Source organism: Orbicella faveolata, unplaced genomic scaffold (assembly GCF_042242905.1).
Source record: "Orbicella faveolata isolate gen_17 unplaced genomic scaffold, um_ofav_v1 contig_1, whole genome shotgun sequence".
Taxonomy (NCBI): Eukaryota; Metazoa; Cnidaria; class Anthozoa; order Scleractinia; family Merulinidae; genus Orbicella; species Orbicella faveolata.
Genome location: NW_028301536.1, coordinates 4,832,501 through 4,851,938, shown reverse-complemented (window position 1 = coordinate 4,851,938; position 19,438 = coordinate 4,832,501). Strand labels below are relative to the sequence as shown.

Here is a 19,438-nt window from a genome sequence, read left to right as displayed (position 1 = left end):
CGGCTTAATAGTAATCCTTGAAAGAACGCGTGGGTCTCGCAAGCGTATTGGAGCTGCTAGTATTTGACTTATAATATGATAAGCTTTATTCATTTATTTAAATTTACTTTTTAAAAGGCCATCGTTACTTTATGCAGTTACAAAAGCTCTTTGAAGAGATCCAAAACCGGAACTTTTAGAAAATTAACCTTTAAAGAGGCCTTTTCTAGTTGATTGAAAGACTTGTTTCTTTGCACGGAAAAAAAAAATTAAATGGCCTATTTCACGAATTAATATTTTCACCACATCTATATCGACTGCATTTTCTTCAGATTATGTAAAAACAGAGTGAACATACGGAAACTTAGTTTAAACTAGTGTGAATATAAACTATCGGGCCTCTAGTATTAGTGTAAACTCATAAAGCGAGAATTAATATAAGATGTCGAAGAAAAACTAGCGATTATTCGCAGTTTGGTGAAACGATATTTTCCATGTCATTTCAATTAAATGACTCGATCGTATGCAAAATACCGTGGTTAGCTAAGTGAAGGCAAAGTGTCAAATCTTGTTGAATGTTTCATATCTGTGGTTTTGTTATTACAAAGACGCCAAAACCAAACATTTTCTCCATTTACTTTTTCTTGAATATAAGTTTCCCCGTAGAAAAAAAAATTCGCCCGGTTTTCGTGTTGGTGATTTTCATACAAAGTAAATCCGTTCATTTCAGCTGCCAGAACGACGCCAGCCTTTGTGTGATTATGTTGATTTATTCGTGGGCTCGCCATGAGATAATGATATGATGCTGCTCAAAATACAGCCTAGGGAAGTATTTAATGCGGTCTCGGCCAATCAGGAGGCCCGATTATTCACCTGCTACGAAAAATTTGCACAAGAACGTTTCAGTTTTAGACCAACACAACAATTCCAAAGCTATGTCGCTTGAGTCCAGCTGACCGCGAAATCCAGAGGAGACAAGAATCCAAGCTTTGGGTCACGAATTTTGGATTTCCAAGTATTCGACGCTTTTCGCGACTACAGAAAACGCACGATGGCCGATATTCTTAAGAAGCTTGGCGAAGATAAAGAAAAATCCATGGCTCTTGAGGATGCTTTCAAATCTTGCAGACATCCCGATTCACTTAGTATGTCTTTTCTGGCGGCAGACATCGGAGTAACACAAGAAGAGATAGAGGTAAACTCAAACATTTTCCTGTTTTTTCTTTCACATTCTGATAAAAAAGAATCCAGCAATACTTTGAATACGACAGTTAAATTACGTATGGAAAAAATTGCGCTCTCGAAGCCAAAAGAATTGCGTTTGAACTTTAAAATCGGATTGTTTTGTAATATTCAACTAAATTTTCCTGTAATTAATTAGACTAGAGACATGTTTACTTTTTGTACAATACCAGATATCATACTTATTTAAAAACTGCGAAAGAGGCGAGAATAATATTTCAAATCTTTATTCTGAAATATGTTTCATTTATCGGAATATACCTTGAAGTGGTTTAGCTTCGACTTGTTTTACAGTGTTTTAGTACCTTTTTGTAAACAAACTGCCGTCTAAGATATTATGTTTGGCAATAATTCAGCGATATATTTAAGCTTACAAATAATAAAGATGTTCAGTATGAAAGTGAAATTTGAACAATCGTACACATTTTGTGAAATACTTAATGTTGAAAATACCTATATTTCGCAATGATTTCCAATTCTTTAACCAAAAAAGAGAATAACTTTTGTCTCATTTATCAAGCTGAATATTTAATCTCTTTCAATTCCAGAGCGTAAGGTCCAATGAAACGTTGGGCGGAAAGTTTTTTCATTATTTCGAATTCCCTGCCGTCGTTTATTAAATTTTCATTTCCAATTGTTATTGCACTTTTCAGAACTGGTTTGCGGCAAGGCTGACAAAATGGAGGAAAGAAGAGGGATTTGTACCGATCGCAGAACGAGCGGCGATTTTAGCTCAAAACATCAACAAAAAGGCGAAGTAATGGGAACATTGTCAACAGCCCGGAGGCGGCGAAGGCACTTTGTAAATGAAGGATTGTGTAACCCGAATATATGTCTGTAGTAGATTTGAGAAAAAAGGACATGTATGTAATTTACCAAAGTCGCTAGAAACATTAAATTAATGTAAGATAAAAAGCCATATATTGTCCCTTGAAAAGAGTTTGTTTCCAGATGCCTTAAACTTCGACTACATGCAAATCATTCATGCATTGTTAAGCGGAAAAAACAGGAAATTAAACTCCTCAATTCCAATTTGAAATGTGATTAACTCAAACAACCAAGGTCAGATTTTTGTTTTCATTTTACAAGATGAGAGTGTGTTTTCTTTTTGTAATTCCCTAATAGGGAGTTTAAGGAACCACGACGGCGACGCCGAGGACAACGTCGATCAAAAAATGAATTTATATTTTACCTATGAATCTCGCGGTACTCTTAAGTCATTTACTTTGTTTATCATTGTTAAAACTATCACAAAAGTAAAACTAAAACACAGCGATAAGTTTGAAATATAAACTTGAAAAATTAGCCGTTGTGGTTCACGTTCTCCAGACAACGCAGAATTTGGTCATTTCACGTTGTTGTTTTGCAGAGGACGGCAAAGAAATGCACCGGGAATTATAATGCACGTGCACTACCATTGTTCTCCTCATTAAACCATTTGTTTAGTGACGTTGCCGTTGCCGTCGTGGTTTTTCCCTATTAGCTCCGGTTATTGTGCAGTCGCGCCGGAATAAAACTTTATTTAACAATGTATTGTATATTGAATGTCTATACTCTGACAATATTGTTGACAGGAAATTGTATTGCAAATAAGAATTATATTCTTATTCAAAAGTAGATTTCTATAAACAGTGCAAATATAAACTTGCCATGCGATTTTCAATGAAATTTTTTTTGAAGCCTGGCGCGGGCGCCTGAAGCTGTTGTTTTCGGTCAAAAGACCTAGACAAATGAAAATAGAGTGTTATTTCATTGTAATAAATGAGTAAATGTAATATTTTCATGGAATCCAGCCATCTGTTGAGATCACAACAAATTAACTTAGGTTTTCAGCATGTGGACTGTACTAAAATACACTATTGAAAATGGCACTTAATAAAGTTAAAAGAGATGTTATGCCCAGTTTTGGTTAGTTATTCTTGATTGTTTTTGCTTCTAGATTTTAGTTGTTTTTGATTATCAAGCCGTGAAAGAAAGGCATTTATTCGCTTGAGGTTTACAAACATTTATTGACACAGGAAATTCAGAAAACAAAAAGGAAATTAAAGGACCTGTGTCTCGATAATGCGCATGTACTACTTTGATTGACTCAGGGAAATTGACGGAAAGTTTTTTTTTTTTTTTTCTTCCTGCCATTATCTGCTCTTTTCTCGAACAGCGTTATAACAATCTTTTGTCTATGGAAACTTCATCGTTCTGTCTGACCCTTAGTGTTGAACGACGAGGACTTCAAATATCTCCACGATCTTCACGCAGATACATAATTTGCTGTGAGAACCATCCTCAAATGACAAGCAACACGTTGCTATTACTTCTACAGTTCCTGCAACATCATTGGGAATAAGGTGTCCTCGCCTAAGCCAACTTAATTTGAAAATGGACCATCGGTCCAAGTAATAAAAATCACAACGAGAGCGGCTTTAAGCCTGGACCATGCAGTGAAGAGACAAGCCCGGTTATTTATTGTGAATTACCAAGGAATGAACATCAGCTTTCCAAAAAATTCGTAAATGATAACGAATGCTCAACGCTTGATAATTCAAGGAAACAGAACCTTTGTACTGTGAAAGCATATACGCCATAATCAATCGCCATAATCTCATTAAAGGGGCTCAGTCATGGTTTGCGCATATTGAAAAGTTTAGCCTCAATTTTCCAAATTCGTCATTTGTAATCCGTGTCAATCTTCTCCATCCTTAGCCATCCTTGTTCCTTTATGGTTTATCATTATCTCTTTGGTGTTTTTCTATCTTATTAAACTGTTATTTTCAGGTTTCCTACCATTTTAAGGTAATTTTGTATTTAGCCAAAATAACTCAGAATACCGTGACTGAGCTCCTTTAACTAGGTGGTGATAACAATTCAGCTTTTTAAGGTCAGTTTATTCAACATTGTTTTACAACAGTTGTTCTATGATGGTAATTAACCATTGTTAACTGTAGTTATCAAAAGCATGTATCCTGAAGCACCTCTAGTGTGTTGTGTCTCAGATGTTTATATCTAATCCTAAATTTTGGGCTCGCTCGGGTACATATCAGGCGATTAATTTCAACTGGTCGAGTTATGGTTCGTACTTTGGCGATACACAGTTGAGCCAAAGTAATAATAATGATAATGATTTAATGATAACTCTTATGTTAGTGTCAGATCAAGAAAAACAAAAGAGCGTTTCCCCACGTGCACCAAGTAGCAATAAAGTTGTCTAAAATCTATACAATTAAATTTGTCTATCTCTGGCAACTCGCAAAAAAAAGGTATTTATACTGCAAGTCCGCTTGAATTTGGAGGCTGGAGATGTAACTTTCATGCTCGTCCACTGCCAATCAAAACAACGATGTGTTACAAGGAGAGGTGGTAAGTGCTTAAAGACAGAGCAGTACAAAATATAACAGATGGGAAAAGCACGCTGGCTGTACCCGACAAAGGCCTTTCAGCGAATCTTGGAGGTGCAAGTGTTGACCATCCAGCATCCATTGTCTGAACCGATACCATGATTGTCGCGTTTGGCTGCAGCATGGCTGATATAGCCTCCTGGATCAGATTATGTTTACCAGGAAAAATTCCCCTCGCAATGTGTTTTGTGAGGTCGTTATTTTCATCTTTGGAGAAATGAGAAGCCCACACAACCGTAACTTCAGTATCATTCTGCAAATTAAAAGTACCAGTTTGGTGTTTTGTATAGATCATAACTTGAATCAAAATTGCGGGACACGACTTTTAACTGCGCTGAATGTGTCGCGGAATCAACGCCCTCGCTTTAGGTCGTCCGGCTTCTCTTCTTTCCTTCTTCAGCCGTCATTTGCCTGGCTCGTTCTCAAAAGTTGAGATAACAGATATTCAACCAGCCAAATCTAGAAAAGTCTGACTCGTTCTGATTTCACTCGCTCAGTGATGTTGCCAGGATATGCCATCATCTCAGTTTTCTTTCCTCATTTTTATTCTTAATTAATTGTTTAAGGCGTCCGCCGGCACCGGTCTCAGCAAAATCCAAATTTTTCTTCCCATGTTTTCTGTAAAACCAATTAAGGGGACACCTCTCAGTTAAGCAGTCACTAGCTGTCAGTGGCCATCGTTCAATGCAAGTATATGGGGCGCAGTGGTTAGAGCCCTCGCCTGTCACCAAAGAGGCCCGGGTTCGAATCCTGGACCGGGCCGGCCTCATAAGTGGGTCAAGATTGTCATTGGTTCTCGCCTGGATTCGAGGGTTTTTCTCCGGGTTCTCTGGTTTTCCTCCCTCCACAAAACCGTACTTCTACCAACATTTCATTTTTTTATGGAAAACGCTGGACGAAGGGCCTCTACGTGGGATGTTCTATTGCAAATTCCTTTCATTTTATTTCTTTTGAGTATCACAGATTTTGCTATATTTGTTTCTTACCATAAACTGCACATCGTGAGCATTGTCTTCTGTAATTGCATTCCTAGCGAACTCCACCTCGGTCACTGTTCCACCGTTTTCACTTGCTTTTATAAGAATGAAGTCTTGCGATGGATCTCTTATTGGCTGTTCTGTGGTAGTGCTCCAGAAATCCTTTTGGCAAGATCAGAAGGCATACAACTTTTGGTAAAAATTATCGATTTTTTATTGAAATTTAATATAGAAATAAATTTGCTGGTTTTTTTTCCTTTTTTTCTTATGTGGGAACAATCATTAAGTGTTTTGTTCATCCGTGCGTTAGTCAAAAAAAAAAGAACTTGTCTCGTGGACTCCAAATAAATCACATTGAATTCACAAGCGTTTGGGCTACGAGCTATCATGCAGAACAAAATTAATGAAACTCTGATCCAATCACGTCATGAGATGGATGATGACTCCCTTGCTTAATAAAAAAATGTAAATGTTCTTAACAAAAATATTTCAAAACGAAGGTTACCAAGGTTTTAATCGCACGTTCACTTTTATGGTACCGAAACTAACTTATATGCGAAGAGATTTTCACCACGCAGGCGGCATTTTGAAACCCAGGAATTAAAATGTAACTTGTGGAATAGAAACTTAAGCAATGTAATTTATTTTTTTATTAAAGAATGGCAATGACTCACATGATGTTAACAATTTCTCTTTAATGAGACATTTGTTGACTTTTAGAGAAACAGTTCTTTTATTTTGAGTATTAGGAAAATGTCAATATATAGTCATAAAAAGTAAACACTTCTTTAGAAATGTAACGCTAAAAGCAGAACTTTCCATCCAACATCATGGGAAGTACATCTTCCTTAAAAAAAACTCCTGATCTTTACTCTCTGCTTTGTTGCATGTGGGCATATTATATTTTAAAATAGTTTTTACGTTAAAACTGGTGCCAAGAAACTGATTGACCAAACTGGCTGGAAATGAGAAGAAATACGCAGAAATTTAGCGAATTGAAAGTATGAGTCTGATTCTTCGTGCCGTTGGTGTATATTGGCTGCGTTAAAAGAAGAAATACGTTTAGCACGTTGCAAACTGCAAGTTCATTACAGAAGATGCGTAAAATAAAATATACCATGTTTAGATCAATGTTGGAAAAACGACGACTTGAATGTCAGTCTCGCCTTTGTAAGCTTAGCTTGTTCCATTTCTCATTAATCAAGGAGGCAAAGAACATGGATGCGAACGGAAATTTTGAATATGTAGCACAGAAATTTGTGAACACTTGTAAAAAATTGCTGGGGCACTTGGGTCGTGTGCTATATATTGGGATCAACCGTTTCTGGATGGTTGTGATATTTCGTGTTCCATTGGGGAATAACCATTTTCGGCTGATTTGGTCGATCAACTATTTCAACCGGCCTCAAACCAGGTTGAAACGATTGAAAAGCATTTGCGTGATTATGAAGCGTGATAGTAGCTCACGTAAGGACTATTCCCAGGAGTTACCGCATTTCAACCAAAAAACGGTTGGAAAAGTGTTCTACTGAGAATCGTCAATCGTATCAACCCAAACCAGCTGCGGTTGAAACGGTTGATCCCAATAGAACACGGCCTTAATGTTGACATACTGCCATGAAAGTCGAAAGAGTATTTGTTTTCTCTAAGATGATAATTATAGTATGCAGTTGCGAAGAGGGATCAAACTTGATATTCAACTGTTTCTTCATAAGCTTTTACGTCAATTTTAGACTGAATGTTAGAAAACTGAAAAAAGGAACGTTTTCATAAAACGTACAATTAGGTCAACTTACAGCGATATATCCAATTGTACCGACGTACCCAGCAACCGCTATATCGTAACGCTTCATGTTTCTTCCATCAGCCGTTGTGGTAAATCCTACAGCACACCAGCCTGTGGTTCTACAAGTCATTTTGAATATCAATTTACCGCTGTTGTAAGTCCACTGTAACTTGATAAAGCCATCAGGGGAGGAGAGACTTGCATACGAAGTTGCATCGATCTCGCTAAAAGCAAGTGCGAGCAAAGTAACCACCATGTAATGATAGAATTTACAGGAAACAGCCATGCCTGCTTGGGTTTGGTGTGAACGTTATTTTTGCTCAAAGCGACGGTTTTCACTTGGTGGACAGCTTTGTCAAGTAGAATATATTAATAACTGTTCATGTCATTTCCACCAGGCCGAAATTGTTTGTTTGTACAAGCTTTCAACATGTAAGCATCAGTTGTAAAATAGAAATTCTCGTGATCCCGTCTCGTGCTCTGTTCGCTCTAATGTAACATGTCTACATGAAAAAAAAAAAAAAAAAAAAAATATATATATATATATAGTAAGGTGGGCCTATTCAAGGCCCTAGATTAACGCAGAAGTTTGACTTCGCTGTCATTTTGTTTATCTTAACGCTCCGTCCTTTGAGGGCATTGGGCAGCCTAGGCTATCTTATTGCGAACGCCTCGCCTTCGTCGCCTTACTAATATTGGACTGCGAATTTAAAGCCTCTGTTTGAAAACGAGGCCTGGTACAAGACAGATCCTTAACACTACGTGTTGTCCAAATTCTTCGCAGCTCGTGACTCTGTTGAAGTGTTTTGGCCCAAAGCCTTGCAAAACACGATGTGAACCCTATTTCAGCGATGATAAATGGAAATTAGTGGGTGTACTGTACTCCAAAAATGTGTCTTTTGAGGTGAGCAACATGACACAAACACGTCATACCACGTGTTATTAGGTCATGTTATATAAAGAGCCGCCATCTCATATCCACCATAATCTATTTCTTGACTTTAAAAAACCACCAAATGATAATATATCCACGGGAAAACTCAATGTTCGTTTCCTTCCGTCATATTTTTTGCTTGTATTGCTTATCGGGGACAAAAGAAAGAAGCAAAACCAACAACAAACACGACAACAAACTTTATTAAATCAGTAAAACGGAAGAACAACTTGCTTCCCCAAGATAGCAATTTATACTACGTAGCTCAAAGCAAAGCATAACACTTATCAAGCACATACTACACTAAAACTAGCGCTAAGCATGACAGAAGCATTTAATTAATCGATTGCGTCAAGAAAAGGGGCTTTGGATCATTGGTATTTATTGGTATTTATTGGTATTTATTAATCAGCCAGTATTTAGTGAGACTCAGTTATGATGTATGGGTTACTGACCAAGTGTGAGGTCAAGATGGCTGGATATTGGCCAAGTTCTGTTTTTTGCGTGTTTATGGACCGGGACGGAGTCGAGGTCCATAAACTCGCAAAAAAAGAACGAGGTCAATATCAAGCCATCTTCAGCGAACAAACTTGGTCAATAAAGGACTTATTATATGACTTTCGAGGAAATTTTTCTTCCGGGACACGGCGGGTAGTCCCGAGCGGGCAAGATAGCTCCATCTTGCCCGCTCGGGTAGCCAGTCACAGCACAGGATTTGATTCGTCTTGCCCGCTCACGGAACTAGCCGTATAATAAGCAACATATTGCATTTGAATTATTTTTCAGTCTACTGGACGTACTGAGGAAATTATAATTGTCGTCAAGATGAGTATTAAGAACAAGTCTGGGATAAATTCTACTCGTAAATCAATGAAGGACAGCGTTGGTGTAGAGCTTAACCCAATTTAGCCAGGAAAGGAGGAGCGAGGGGCTCTTCGTGTCCCCAACCCTATGAATTACCTTAGGTGTCGGCCCAGTGGTAATCAAAAATGCACGAGTACGGCGTGTAAAGCGTTCAAACTTAGGTCATATTCATGTGTCAACCATGATGATATTTCACTTACAAAGTTCGCTATGTTGGATCTGCCATCTTTGATTTCAAAAATTCTTCAGAAATACCAGAATAGCTCCAAAATTGAAACAATATCATACCAAATATACAAATGGAAGAAACGTAAAGATTTTTGGATAAAATCTCTATAAAATCCAAAATTTGGAAAAAATGGGGAAGAGACAAGTTTTGAAAACTTGGATAAGTCAACAAAATTGTTGCCCTGGGTGCCAGAGGGTTTTTTTGTGTGTGTGTGTGTGTGTGTGTGTGTGTGTGTGTGTGTGTGTGTGTGTGTGTGTGTGTGACGAAGCTGCGATTGTAAGCGGAAAAGCCGCGATCGAGAACACGATCTCAATCGCAGCTTCGCTACGAAAACAAAATAAACCCTCTGGTACCCAGGAAACAAAGTTGTTGTACTGTTGACTTTTTTGCGTACGTTTTGCCAGTAATCGGTAAGTCAGTAATTGTTAGTTGTAATAAGTCAACGCATTTGTTGACGAAAACCAGACAGGGTCAAAATTCTTACTGTAATCTTAAGGAGTCTCATTAAACTTCTTTGCTATGTTTGTTTTCAAGAACGTCAGTGAGAGGGACCGCTTTTTCCAATGGGTCATGTTGTACTGTTGATATTTTTTGTGAGTGTATCGCCAACACTCGCTTGAAATTGTTGGTTTTAATATGTGGGTGTCTTCTTTTCTTCGCGTTTTACATTATTACCTGCTTTGCACACTTTGATTTTATTGATATTTGGTAAGATTATTAAATTTGGACGTTTTTTAAGGACATCAACTATTTTTAAGTAAGTAAAATAGAAAAGATGCGGCACCATTAAAAAAGCGCATCAAAGTTTTGGTCTATTTTGCTCGAAAGTTATCTATTCTGCTAATGTAATATTTGCCTCAGAAACAACCCTACTCTATTATCAGAGCCCATGTAAACGGGACAACTATCCTTGATCCCTTCAGCTTTATAATTTAGAAACACATAAAATACACGCTTAAGCATGCGAGCACAATATAAAATGAAACATATGGGCCAATCACACCAGAGCCAACTGAATCCTTTGGTGAAGTTGGAGGCATCGCTGTGGAAGTTGGAGGCATCACTGTGGAAGATGGCTGCATGGCGGATATTGCCATCAGTATCAGGTTGTGCTTTCCATCTAAAATCCCACTGTTAGTATGCTTTGAACGTAGGCCACCATTTGCATCACTGCTGGTGTGGTAAGCATATACAACTTTGACTTCAGTGTCACTCTGCAAAGCAAAAGAGTCAGCTGTAGATAAACATTGTAGTGAAAAAACAATTGCAGCTTGTACCATAGTCGAGTTTGATTCAAAAATGGCTCTTCATCTCCAGAAATAGAAATCTAGCTCCGTATTTGGAGGTCTTTGTTTCTATATATTGGAATGGTTCCGGCAGAAAGGTGAAAAGCTAGCCCAGCATTATAATCGCCGATAATTATTTTATGCACCTGGTCTGGGTTGTTCGAAAGGTGGATAACCCTATCCACCAGATAAATCACTATCCAGCGGATAGTGCGGTTTGTTTTGTGAACATTTATCTATTGGATAGCGATTTGTCCGGTGGGTAGCGTTATCTACCCTATGAACAACTGGAGCCTGGGTGGAGTGAGGCACTGTGGGAATTAGGGTTTGGGTTTGATTCGTGCAAAAAAGAGAACTTGTAACGTTGTTAAGGAGCCCTTAAGATTGAACTCCTATAATTATAGACTTTTGCTACACAGCGCAAAAAGTACGACCGTTGTTCGTTTTTGTTGTTGTTGTTGTTGTTGTTGTTGTCGTTGTTGTTGTTGTTTTGGAAGGGTGAGAGGGGAGGGGGTCTTTCCTTACATTAAAATGAAAATTCGTGCAAAAAAGTGACGTGTAACATTGTAAGGGAGAACTTACGATTGAACTCCTACAAGAGATTATCAAGGTATTAAACAGTATTAAGCAGTATTAAACTGTATCAAGGTATTAAACTGTTAAACAGAATGAATCCCCCATATAGGCCTTATATGAATAATTTATCGCTGCATGCACTTTTCCGTAATATAAAAAAAATTAATTTAACATTAGAATGGAGTCGTACCATAAACTGCACATCGTTGGCATCGTCTCCCGTAATAGCATCTCTAGAGAACTCTACAACAGTAGTTGAGCCACTTTCACTTGCGGCAATGAGGTCGTAGTTTTGTGTCCCATCTCTAGGAGGATATCTAAGGGATGTGCTCCAGTGATCCTGTGGACAAATTAGACTTTCATAAAAAAAAATGAACCTCGACAATCTGACAAAAAATAGCATACAAAACAAAACTACCTCGTTGAAAGGATTGTTAAGGTACTCCCTATAGTTTTACGATCGCACTCCCGCTGAAGACGAAAGTTCAAGTAATCTGTGCCCGCTCAAAGGAAACCCAGTCAGTGTTTTTCGATATTTTGTGACCTCAACATGAGCACAAAAAGCAAAACTGACAGTGAATTTTCTCGCGTTTCGTTCGGTGAAATTCCATAACATTTTCAGGGAAATCTATTTGACCAGTTTTTCCGCAGCGTTTAAAGACATAAATTTGCAAAAGTAGAGAAAAAAAAAACTGCCTGTACAAACCCTACTTTTTTCGCACTTAAAATTCGCATCCCGCCGGATTCGATTTCCAGTGAAAGGTTTGGTTGATTGCACCAAAGAAAACTCAAGAAAATCACAAATAAAGCCTAATGAATGGCAAATGAAAGCATTTGTTTGGGTATTTGTAATTCAAGACTAAAAGCCAATATTTTAACAGAGTTGATAGCTAAACACTATTTCAAGGACTGGCAGTCAAAACGAATGCAAAATCGGCTTTCAAAACATAACACTAGCGCTAGGGTGCGCAACGCGATAAACGGTTACGCTATGGAGTCATGCACCTTCTTGATTGGGTCGATAGTGATAAAAAGTCTCATAAATTAATTACGGAATCTAATTTATTTCAGCACTCCAGGAAAACTGTAAATAAGTCAGCCTCCATACTACGCCAGAGAAATTTGAAAACCCAGCTTTATTTCTACGGTAAGGCCTTCCTTCCACACTAATCCGTCACAACATGGATAGTACTGAGAAGACTGGTTAATAACCATGGTCACAAAAACGGTGCTTTTCGAAAACGGTCTTCAGACCGGAGAAATTTGAAAAGGCTGGCTTTGCGTTTTATTGTGGACAGAATACATTTTGAAAACGAAGCTTTAATTATAATAATAACGATAATAAGACAACTACTTTTCAGTATGAACTTTGCCGGCAGCTCAAATATCTTGGGAAAACTTTAAACTTTTTTCATAACAACATGCAGGCGCGATATCAGTTGTCGATAAAGAGGTAGTTCTGCCGAAGATAAAACCGTCAAAGTTTATGTCTAGCAAGGACACGCAATTGATTCCAAGTGATCTTGCTTCGGCAGTGCGGTCTTTGATAATGCTTCTATGCGTTAAACGCTAACGGGCAAACGCCTTCGTGTTGTTTCGTTGGCCGCTTCCAATCACATATGTTTGCAATGTTTAATTCTTCCCATATGCACTTGGCAACGCGACAAGTACCTCTTGATTCATTAACATACTTTCAACTGCTATTTTCTGCTCCCTCTTTGGGTAAATTACTGACTACTTAGCTCTTATTAACCGAGCAGGAGGTCTGTATCGGAGAATCTTGACCGAGGTCGTGAGTACAGACCGAACGCAGTGAGGTCTGCACACACGACCGAGGGCAAGATTCTCCCATACAGACCGACTTAGCTCGGTTAATAAGATGTTTATTATATGGCAGAGAAGAAAACTTTAATTCGTTTCATGTAACTGGTTAATTGCTAACATTTTGCTTGCAAACGGAGATGAGCTTAACTTAAACCTGCCGAAATTTGCTCGTCCTCTTTACTTTTTTGTCTGTTTTGTTTTGTTTTGTTTTTTTGTTTTGTTTTGTTTTGTTTTGTTTTGTTTTTTTTTTTGTTCTTTTTTGTCATCAGGCTTTTTAGTACTTCCATAAAATGATTGAGAAGGAAATAAAAGAAAACGGTGAACATTTTTGTATTTTAGTTTGCTACTTTTTTTTTTTTTTTTTTTTCAACGCAAGAAACCGGGATAAGCTCCGGCCTGATGGGCCACTTGGCTCGCATGCAGACTTAACCTTACTTTTTCAACGCAAAATGAAACCGTTCTAGATGTCGGTCTAGATGGGAAAATCTAGACCGCGGTCAATATCGATTTCAGCCAATCAAATTCGTGAATTCGGCAGTTCCCAGTCCTTGTGAGACACAGCCATATAATAAATAGGGATATAAACAATCCTCATCAAACATAATAGATCGACAGTTTTCACGCCTTTCCCGCTTTTTGACCAATGGTATTTCACTTCGCTCAGGCGAAGCAGAAATGAAAAAATTACAGAGATCAAGGCAGGCTCACTTTCTTGGAGCCTCTTCATCAGACTCCTTCCCGCCGGATCGCTTTGCTCTTCGCCGCTTGCGCGCGTGGTTCAAAGTTGAGCCTGCTCGCAGGCTAAATGTTACTTACAACAAACACATTTAGACGGCATTACGCATGAGCAGACCATTATTTGTAGGCAGTTATTTCCAGGTCACTTGTTAGGCTTTCGGCCAATGAAGGAAAGAAAAAAATGCATCGAATGATAAATCGCTTTATTATTCGTTTCAGATCAATTTTTCACAAAACGCCGCAAAAGCAGCTTCAAAACCTGGTGTATATTGTGTTGGCTCGCGTGTCGAAATTACGTACCGCACTTTTCAGGTATAACCCAATATAATTAATTTAATTTCGTGTATGATTCGTGTATATTTTTAATTCCTAAGGTAATCCATTGGTCGGGTTATTGTTTTTCTGAACAAAGAACTACTGAATACTGCATTTTTTTTTTTTTTGTAGCTCTGTGAGTGGAGATGCAAGCTGCTACCATTATATTAACTGCAGTTAACAGACGTGCTTTGAATTTTTCACACAAGTATGAGGAACTAAATGCTTCCGTTCTGGCAAGGGGGGGGGGGGGGGGGCGTAATTATAATCTCTTAGTGAACTGTTGCCAGTGATAAAACGACATAAGAAGAATTTGACGCCTAAGCTTGACAGGAACTGCAAACAGCTACATTTTAACGGAAAAAGAAAAAATGGTGCAAAGCACTCAACAGCTAACCAAATACCAAAATATTATGCGCTAAAGGTGAAGTCGGTCACATTAGTTTGTCATACGTTCTTAAAATTAAATGTCGACGTTCTTAAATAAACGCCGGCCGGCTGTGTGTTTAATGGGCTGAGTTTGAATGTTCGAAACGGAAGGCTTGCTGAAACATCCTACGTAAACGCCTCTGCTAAAAAGGTAAATAAAAACGAAAATACAACTTACGTCAATATAACCCGCACTAAAAGCGTGCTCAGCAACCGCTATATCGTAATTCACCATGTTTTTTCCGTCAGCAGTGGTGGTGAATCCCCACAGCACACCAGCCTGTGGTTTTACAAGTCATTTTCAATATCAACTTTCTGTTGTTATTAGTCCATTGTAGCTTGAAGTTTCCATCGCCAGAGCCAAGACTTGCTTACGAGGTTACATCGATCTTATTAACAACATCTGAGACCAGGAAGATTATCAAGACCGCATAGATAGACATGGCTGTTTTGCCGAGTTGCTGCGAGAGCCGATTCGAGCGAGAAGTTTGACAGCTATTCTGTATACTGGCTAGCCTGCGAACGCAGACGTATTTCCTGCTGTCGACAGCCAGAAACGTACTGGCAGGTTCATCACGAATTTACCACACTGACTAATTTTTTTGATGTTTTGTTCAAGACGTTTCGGCTGGCGCTTGAGCCTTTATCAGTTGAAATACTAACGTTAGTAGGCGTGATTCAAAAAACGGATGTTACTAAAACTAGTAACGGGGAACGGGGAACGGGGAACGGGGAACGGGGAACGGGGAACGGGGAACGGGGAACGGGGAACGGGGAACGGGGAACGGGGAACGGGGAACGGGGAACGGGGAACGGGGAACGGGGAACCGGGAACGGGAGTCTGGGAACGAGTGTACAGCGGTAACCCGCCTAAGAATTCAACATGGCGGACAAAGGAAAAGAAAGGGGAACAATACACCATTTTACAGTTGTCTGCTCGGTGACCTGGCCTTTGGATGGCAGCGAGGTTGGAGTTGACCTTGTTTTGATACAGACCTCACTGCTTTTGTTGTGTAAAACAAGTTGTTCTGATGCTAATTAGGTGCATTTACATGACAAAAGCAGTGAGGTCTGTATCTAAGCAAGGTCAACTTCAGTCTCGCTGCCGTCCAAAGGCCAGGTCACTGAGCAGGCAACTGTAAAATGGTCTATTTGGGGAAATGTAAGGAAGTGTTGCGGTTGTAAACTTTAGTTTCTACCGGCTGTGCCTCAAAGTCCAATATGGTACTGAGAAAACCAAAGCATGAAATAGCGCCTGGGGAGAAAATCGAATCGGTATTATCACATGCTACCCCAATCGGTCAGTACAAAATGCCGACTGCAGACCGGGTACAAAATGCAGACTAGGTACAAAATGCAGACTGCAGACTGGGTACAAAACGCAGACAGAGAATAAAGACTGTTTTCCGTCTGATACGTGACAACATGTCATCTAAAAACATATCGAGTGTCACGCAGTCGCTTTTCCGCGGTCATCTTTCACCAACATTAGCATTATTGTGGAATATTCCTTGCTCGTTTCCCCGTTCCCCGTTCCCCGTTACTAGTTTTAGTAACATCCTTCAAAAAGCAGCACGGCTCCAACAACGAAATTGTTGAGTCATAGTTAATCTATTACGAAGGGAAAGTTTTTTTGTTTGTTTTTTTTTTGTTTTTTGTATTTTTACGGTCGACTTCTTTTAAAGAGTTGTAACATCACGAAATGATGATGTTTTGACAGCGTGTGGCCGAAATTGCCTCGCTTTTATAATGCGACGAGGTCGTCATAGCTTGTGTAGCTGGTCAGGCTTGGATAACTTAATAACAAAGAGGACTAAACAATGACAAACTACCGTCTTCAGCAGCTCACGTTCTTTCTCAGCAATGATTAAACATAAACACTCTATCTCATTTTGATATCACTAAGGCTCGATTACCAGCCGCTGTTCGGGAAAGGAGTCCGCGCTCCTTCCCCTTCATATCACTGTGTAGTAAATGGCTGTAAAGAAATCGATGATATCATTTCTTGACATGAAAGAGTACACTTGGCTGCGAGCAGTCTTTGTTTTGCAGTAAACGTGGATTAACGCAATTTGGCGCGGAAATATGTAAACAATAGCCTCCATTTGGCGTGGAGATATGCTCGGATATTTGTCCGAACGGTGAAAATGAAAAACTGTGTCAATAAATTGAAAGTTTTTTTGTAGCTCTGTGTGAGACGAAGGGTGCTTAATACAACATAACCTGCAGTTAACAAACGTGTTTTGACTTTTTCACACAAGTATGAGGAACAAAATGCTTCCGTAATTATAAAAAAGTGTTTTTCGGATAGTGTATAAAGAGATAATGCTGTCACGATTTGGCAGAATTCAATCTCAGATTACGTGAATTCTTAACGACCACAAGAAACTGAAGACAATAACAAAAACCGTATCCTTTCGTGTAAGTCGCGAATAGACTTATAGCCGGTCGTCAATCCCTTAGTGAAGTGTTGCCAATGATAAAACGACATATAAGAAGAATTTGACGCTGAAATTCGACAGGAACTTCAAACGGAAAAAAGAAAAAATGGTGCAAAGCACTCTACACCTAACCAAATATCAAAACACTTTTCGCTAAAGGTGAAGACGGTCACATTGGTTCATCATACGTTCTTAAATCAAATGTCGACGTTCTTAAATAAACGTCGGCCGGTCGTGTGTTTAAGGGGCTGAGATTGAATGTTCGAAGCAAGAGGCTTGCTAAAACATCTTACGAAATTACCTCTGCCAAAAACGTATATAAAAACGAAAATACAACTTACATCAATGTAACCCGCACCAGAAGCGTACCCAGCAACCGCTATATCGTAATCGACCATGTTTCTTCCATCAACAGTGGTGGTGAATCCTACAGAACACCAGCCTGTGGTTTCACAAGTCATCTTGAATATCAGCTTGCTGTTGTTATAGGTCCACTGTAGCCTGAAGTTTCCATTGCCGGAGCTAAGACTTGCATACGAGGCTGCATCGATCTTATTAACAACATGTGAGACCAGGAAGATTATCAAGACCGGGTAGACTGACATGACTGTTTTGCCGAGTTGCTGCGAGTGCCAATTCGAGCGAGAGGTTTGACGGCTATTCTGCGTACTGGCTAGCCTGCGAACGCAGATGTATTTCCGGCTGTCGCTTGTCTCAGCCGAAGGCTGAGTGAACAAACATGCTTTCACTTTTTCACACAAGTATGAGGAACTAAATGCTTCCGTAATTATGAAAAAAGTGTCTTTCGGATAGTGTATGAAGATAATGCTGTCATGATTTGGCAGAATTTAATCCCAGATTACGTGAATTCTTAACGACCACAAGAAAATGTACACAATAACAAAAACCGTGTCCTTTCGTGTAAGTTGCAAACTGAGTTACAGTCGTCAATTCCTTAGTAAAGTGTTGCCAATGATAAAACGACATGAGAAGAATTTGATGCTTAAGTTTGACAGGTACTGTTACTTTTAAACGGAAGAAAAAAAAATGGTACAAAGCACTCTACACCTCAGTCAAACAACAAAATATTTTACCCTAAAGGTGAAGTCGGTCACATTGGTTTCTCATACTTTCTTAGAATCATATTTCCACGTTCAATTTAAATAAACGCCGGTCGACCGTCACCCTGCGAGCAGAGCCTCTTTTATCGCTTTTTTGAGCAGACAGGAGACGGGAAAAAAAGGCTCTGCACAAATCTACTTTAGCCTTTGAAGTCGCCGTAGCCCCAAATCTCGGGCTAGTCATTCCGGTTTACAGTCGTCAAGCTGGTTTTTCGAGTGCGAGCATCAACTTTTACGAGAAAACGATAGTCGAAACTGAGCCCACTGGATGTAAGAGAAACATGGCGGAAAAAGGGCGGGCGAAAGGAGATCGTGCGAAAATGCTTGATGATGCTCTGCTTACACGCAAGCATCAGTCAGCTTCTATCAAGCCTTTCACATCTGGGACTTTCGTATCTTTACCCAGGGTCACTGGTCACGGAAAATCTTTCATTTCATGAGCTTATCAACCTTCCGTTCGAAAAAGAGTTGCAAAAGCACTCTGAACTGTGATTTTCTCTGCCCACTAACTGCGCTGATCGAAGACCAAAGCCAGACTTATCAAGTTTTCGGTATGAATTGTTTGAAGCTCGAGGAATTTAAACAGGGCGACCCCAGCGATTTGTTGTTTTCAAGTAAAGCATTAAGGTTCATCAAATCTGAGCGAAGAAAATATTTTTGGCGTTGTTGTAGATGAAACTGATTGTGTGGTTATTTGGTGACTTGTCATTCTTTTTTCAGCTTCTTACAGATCATGAGTAATACTCATCTTTTCTGATTTTCATTGTTATTTTCCTTGTCATGGCCAAGTTCCCTTCCAGGCTGCCTATTCTATAGTTGGCAACATACAGTAAAAGCAATTCTGAAAGTTCCAATGTTTGCCTGACTGCAACAACCAGCACAAAGTTGGGGAAAAATTAATAAAATTAATAAGATGTTAAATATGACAGCGGTCAAAACCATTAGGATGTCACCTGACAAAAGAAATGTCATGTGTTCCTTTGAGGTGATCTGGATCAGGATTAGGGATCCAAGATCACTCAGATCATTGTGCATCAAACAAAAGGAGCTGATGAATCCATGACCAGAGTGGATTCATCAGTTCCTTTGATGTACCATGATCTGAGTGATCTTGGATCACTGATCCTGATCCAGATCACCCCAAAGGAATGCATCCTAAGAGTGAACCACAGGATACCTTTAATTGGCTTATCAATGATATGATAAACAATGTGCATGCTGAAAAATCATAATTTTCCGCCAGTCATTAAAAGCAGTGACGTGGTGACATTTATGACACTTCCTTCCATGAAAAAGTAAAATTAG

The 19,438-nt window shown here is 39.2% G+C and overlaps 2 protein-coding genes and 1 pseudogene across 2 annotated transcripts; 2 read left to right on the top strand and 1 right to left on the bottom strand.

The window, feature by feature from the left end:
- Nucleotides 1-705: 705 nt before the first annotated feature.
- Nucleotides 706-3,123, top strand: LOC110061951 (homeodomain-only protein-like). Its single transcript, XM_020768815.2, has 2 exons — nt 706-1,174; nt 1,875-3,123. The coding sequence occupies exons 1-2, from the start codon at nt 1,031-1,033 to the stop codon at nt 1,980-1,982; spliced, it is 252 nt and encodes an 83-aa protein (XP_020624474.1). The 5' UTR covers nt 706-1,030; the 3' UTR covers nt 1,983-3,123.
- Nucleotides 3,124-3,655: 532 nt separating this feature from the next.
- LOC149117792 (uncharacterized) lies at nt 3,656-17,709 on the bottom strand. Its single transcript, XM_089298845.1, has 6 exons — nt 17,354-17,709; nt 11,456-11,605; nt 10,405-10,617; nt 7,387-7,596; nt 5,600-5,752; nt 3,656-4,866 (listed from the first exon to the last, which is right to left on the bottom strand). Exons 1-6 carry the CDS (start codon nt 17,615-17,617, stop codon nt 4,561-4,563), a joined length of 1,296 nt encoding a protein of 431 aa, XP_089154971.1. The 5' UTR covers nt 17,618-17,709; the 3' UTR covers nt 3,656-4,560.
- Nucleotides 17,710-19,176: 1,467 nt separating this feature from the next.
- Nucleotides 19,177-19,438, top strand: part of LOC149117791 (uncharacterized) — a 791-nt pseudogene continuing 529 nt past the window's right edge.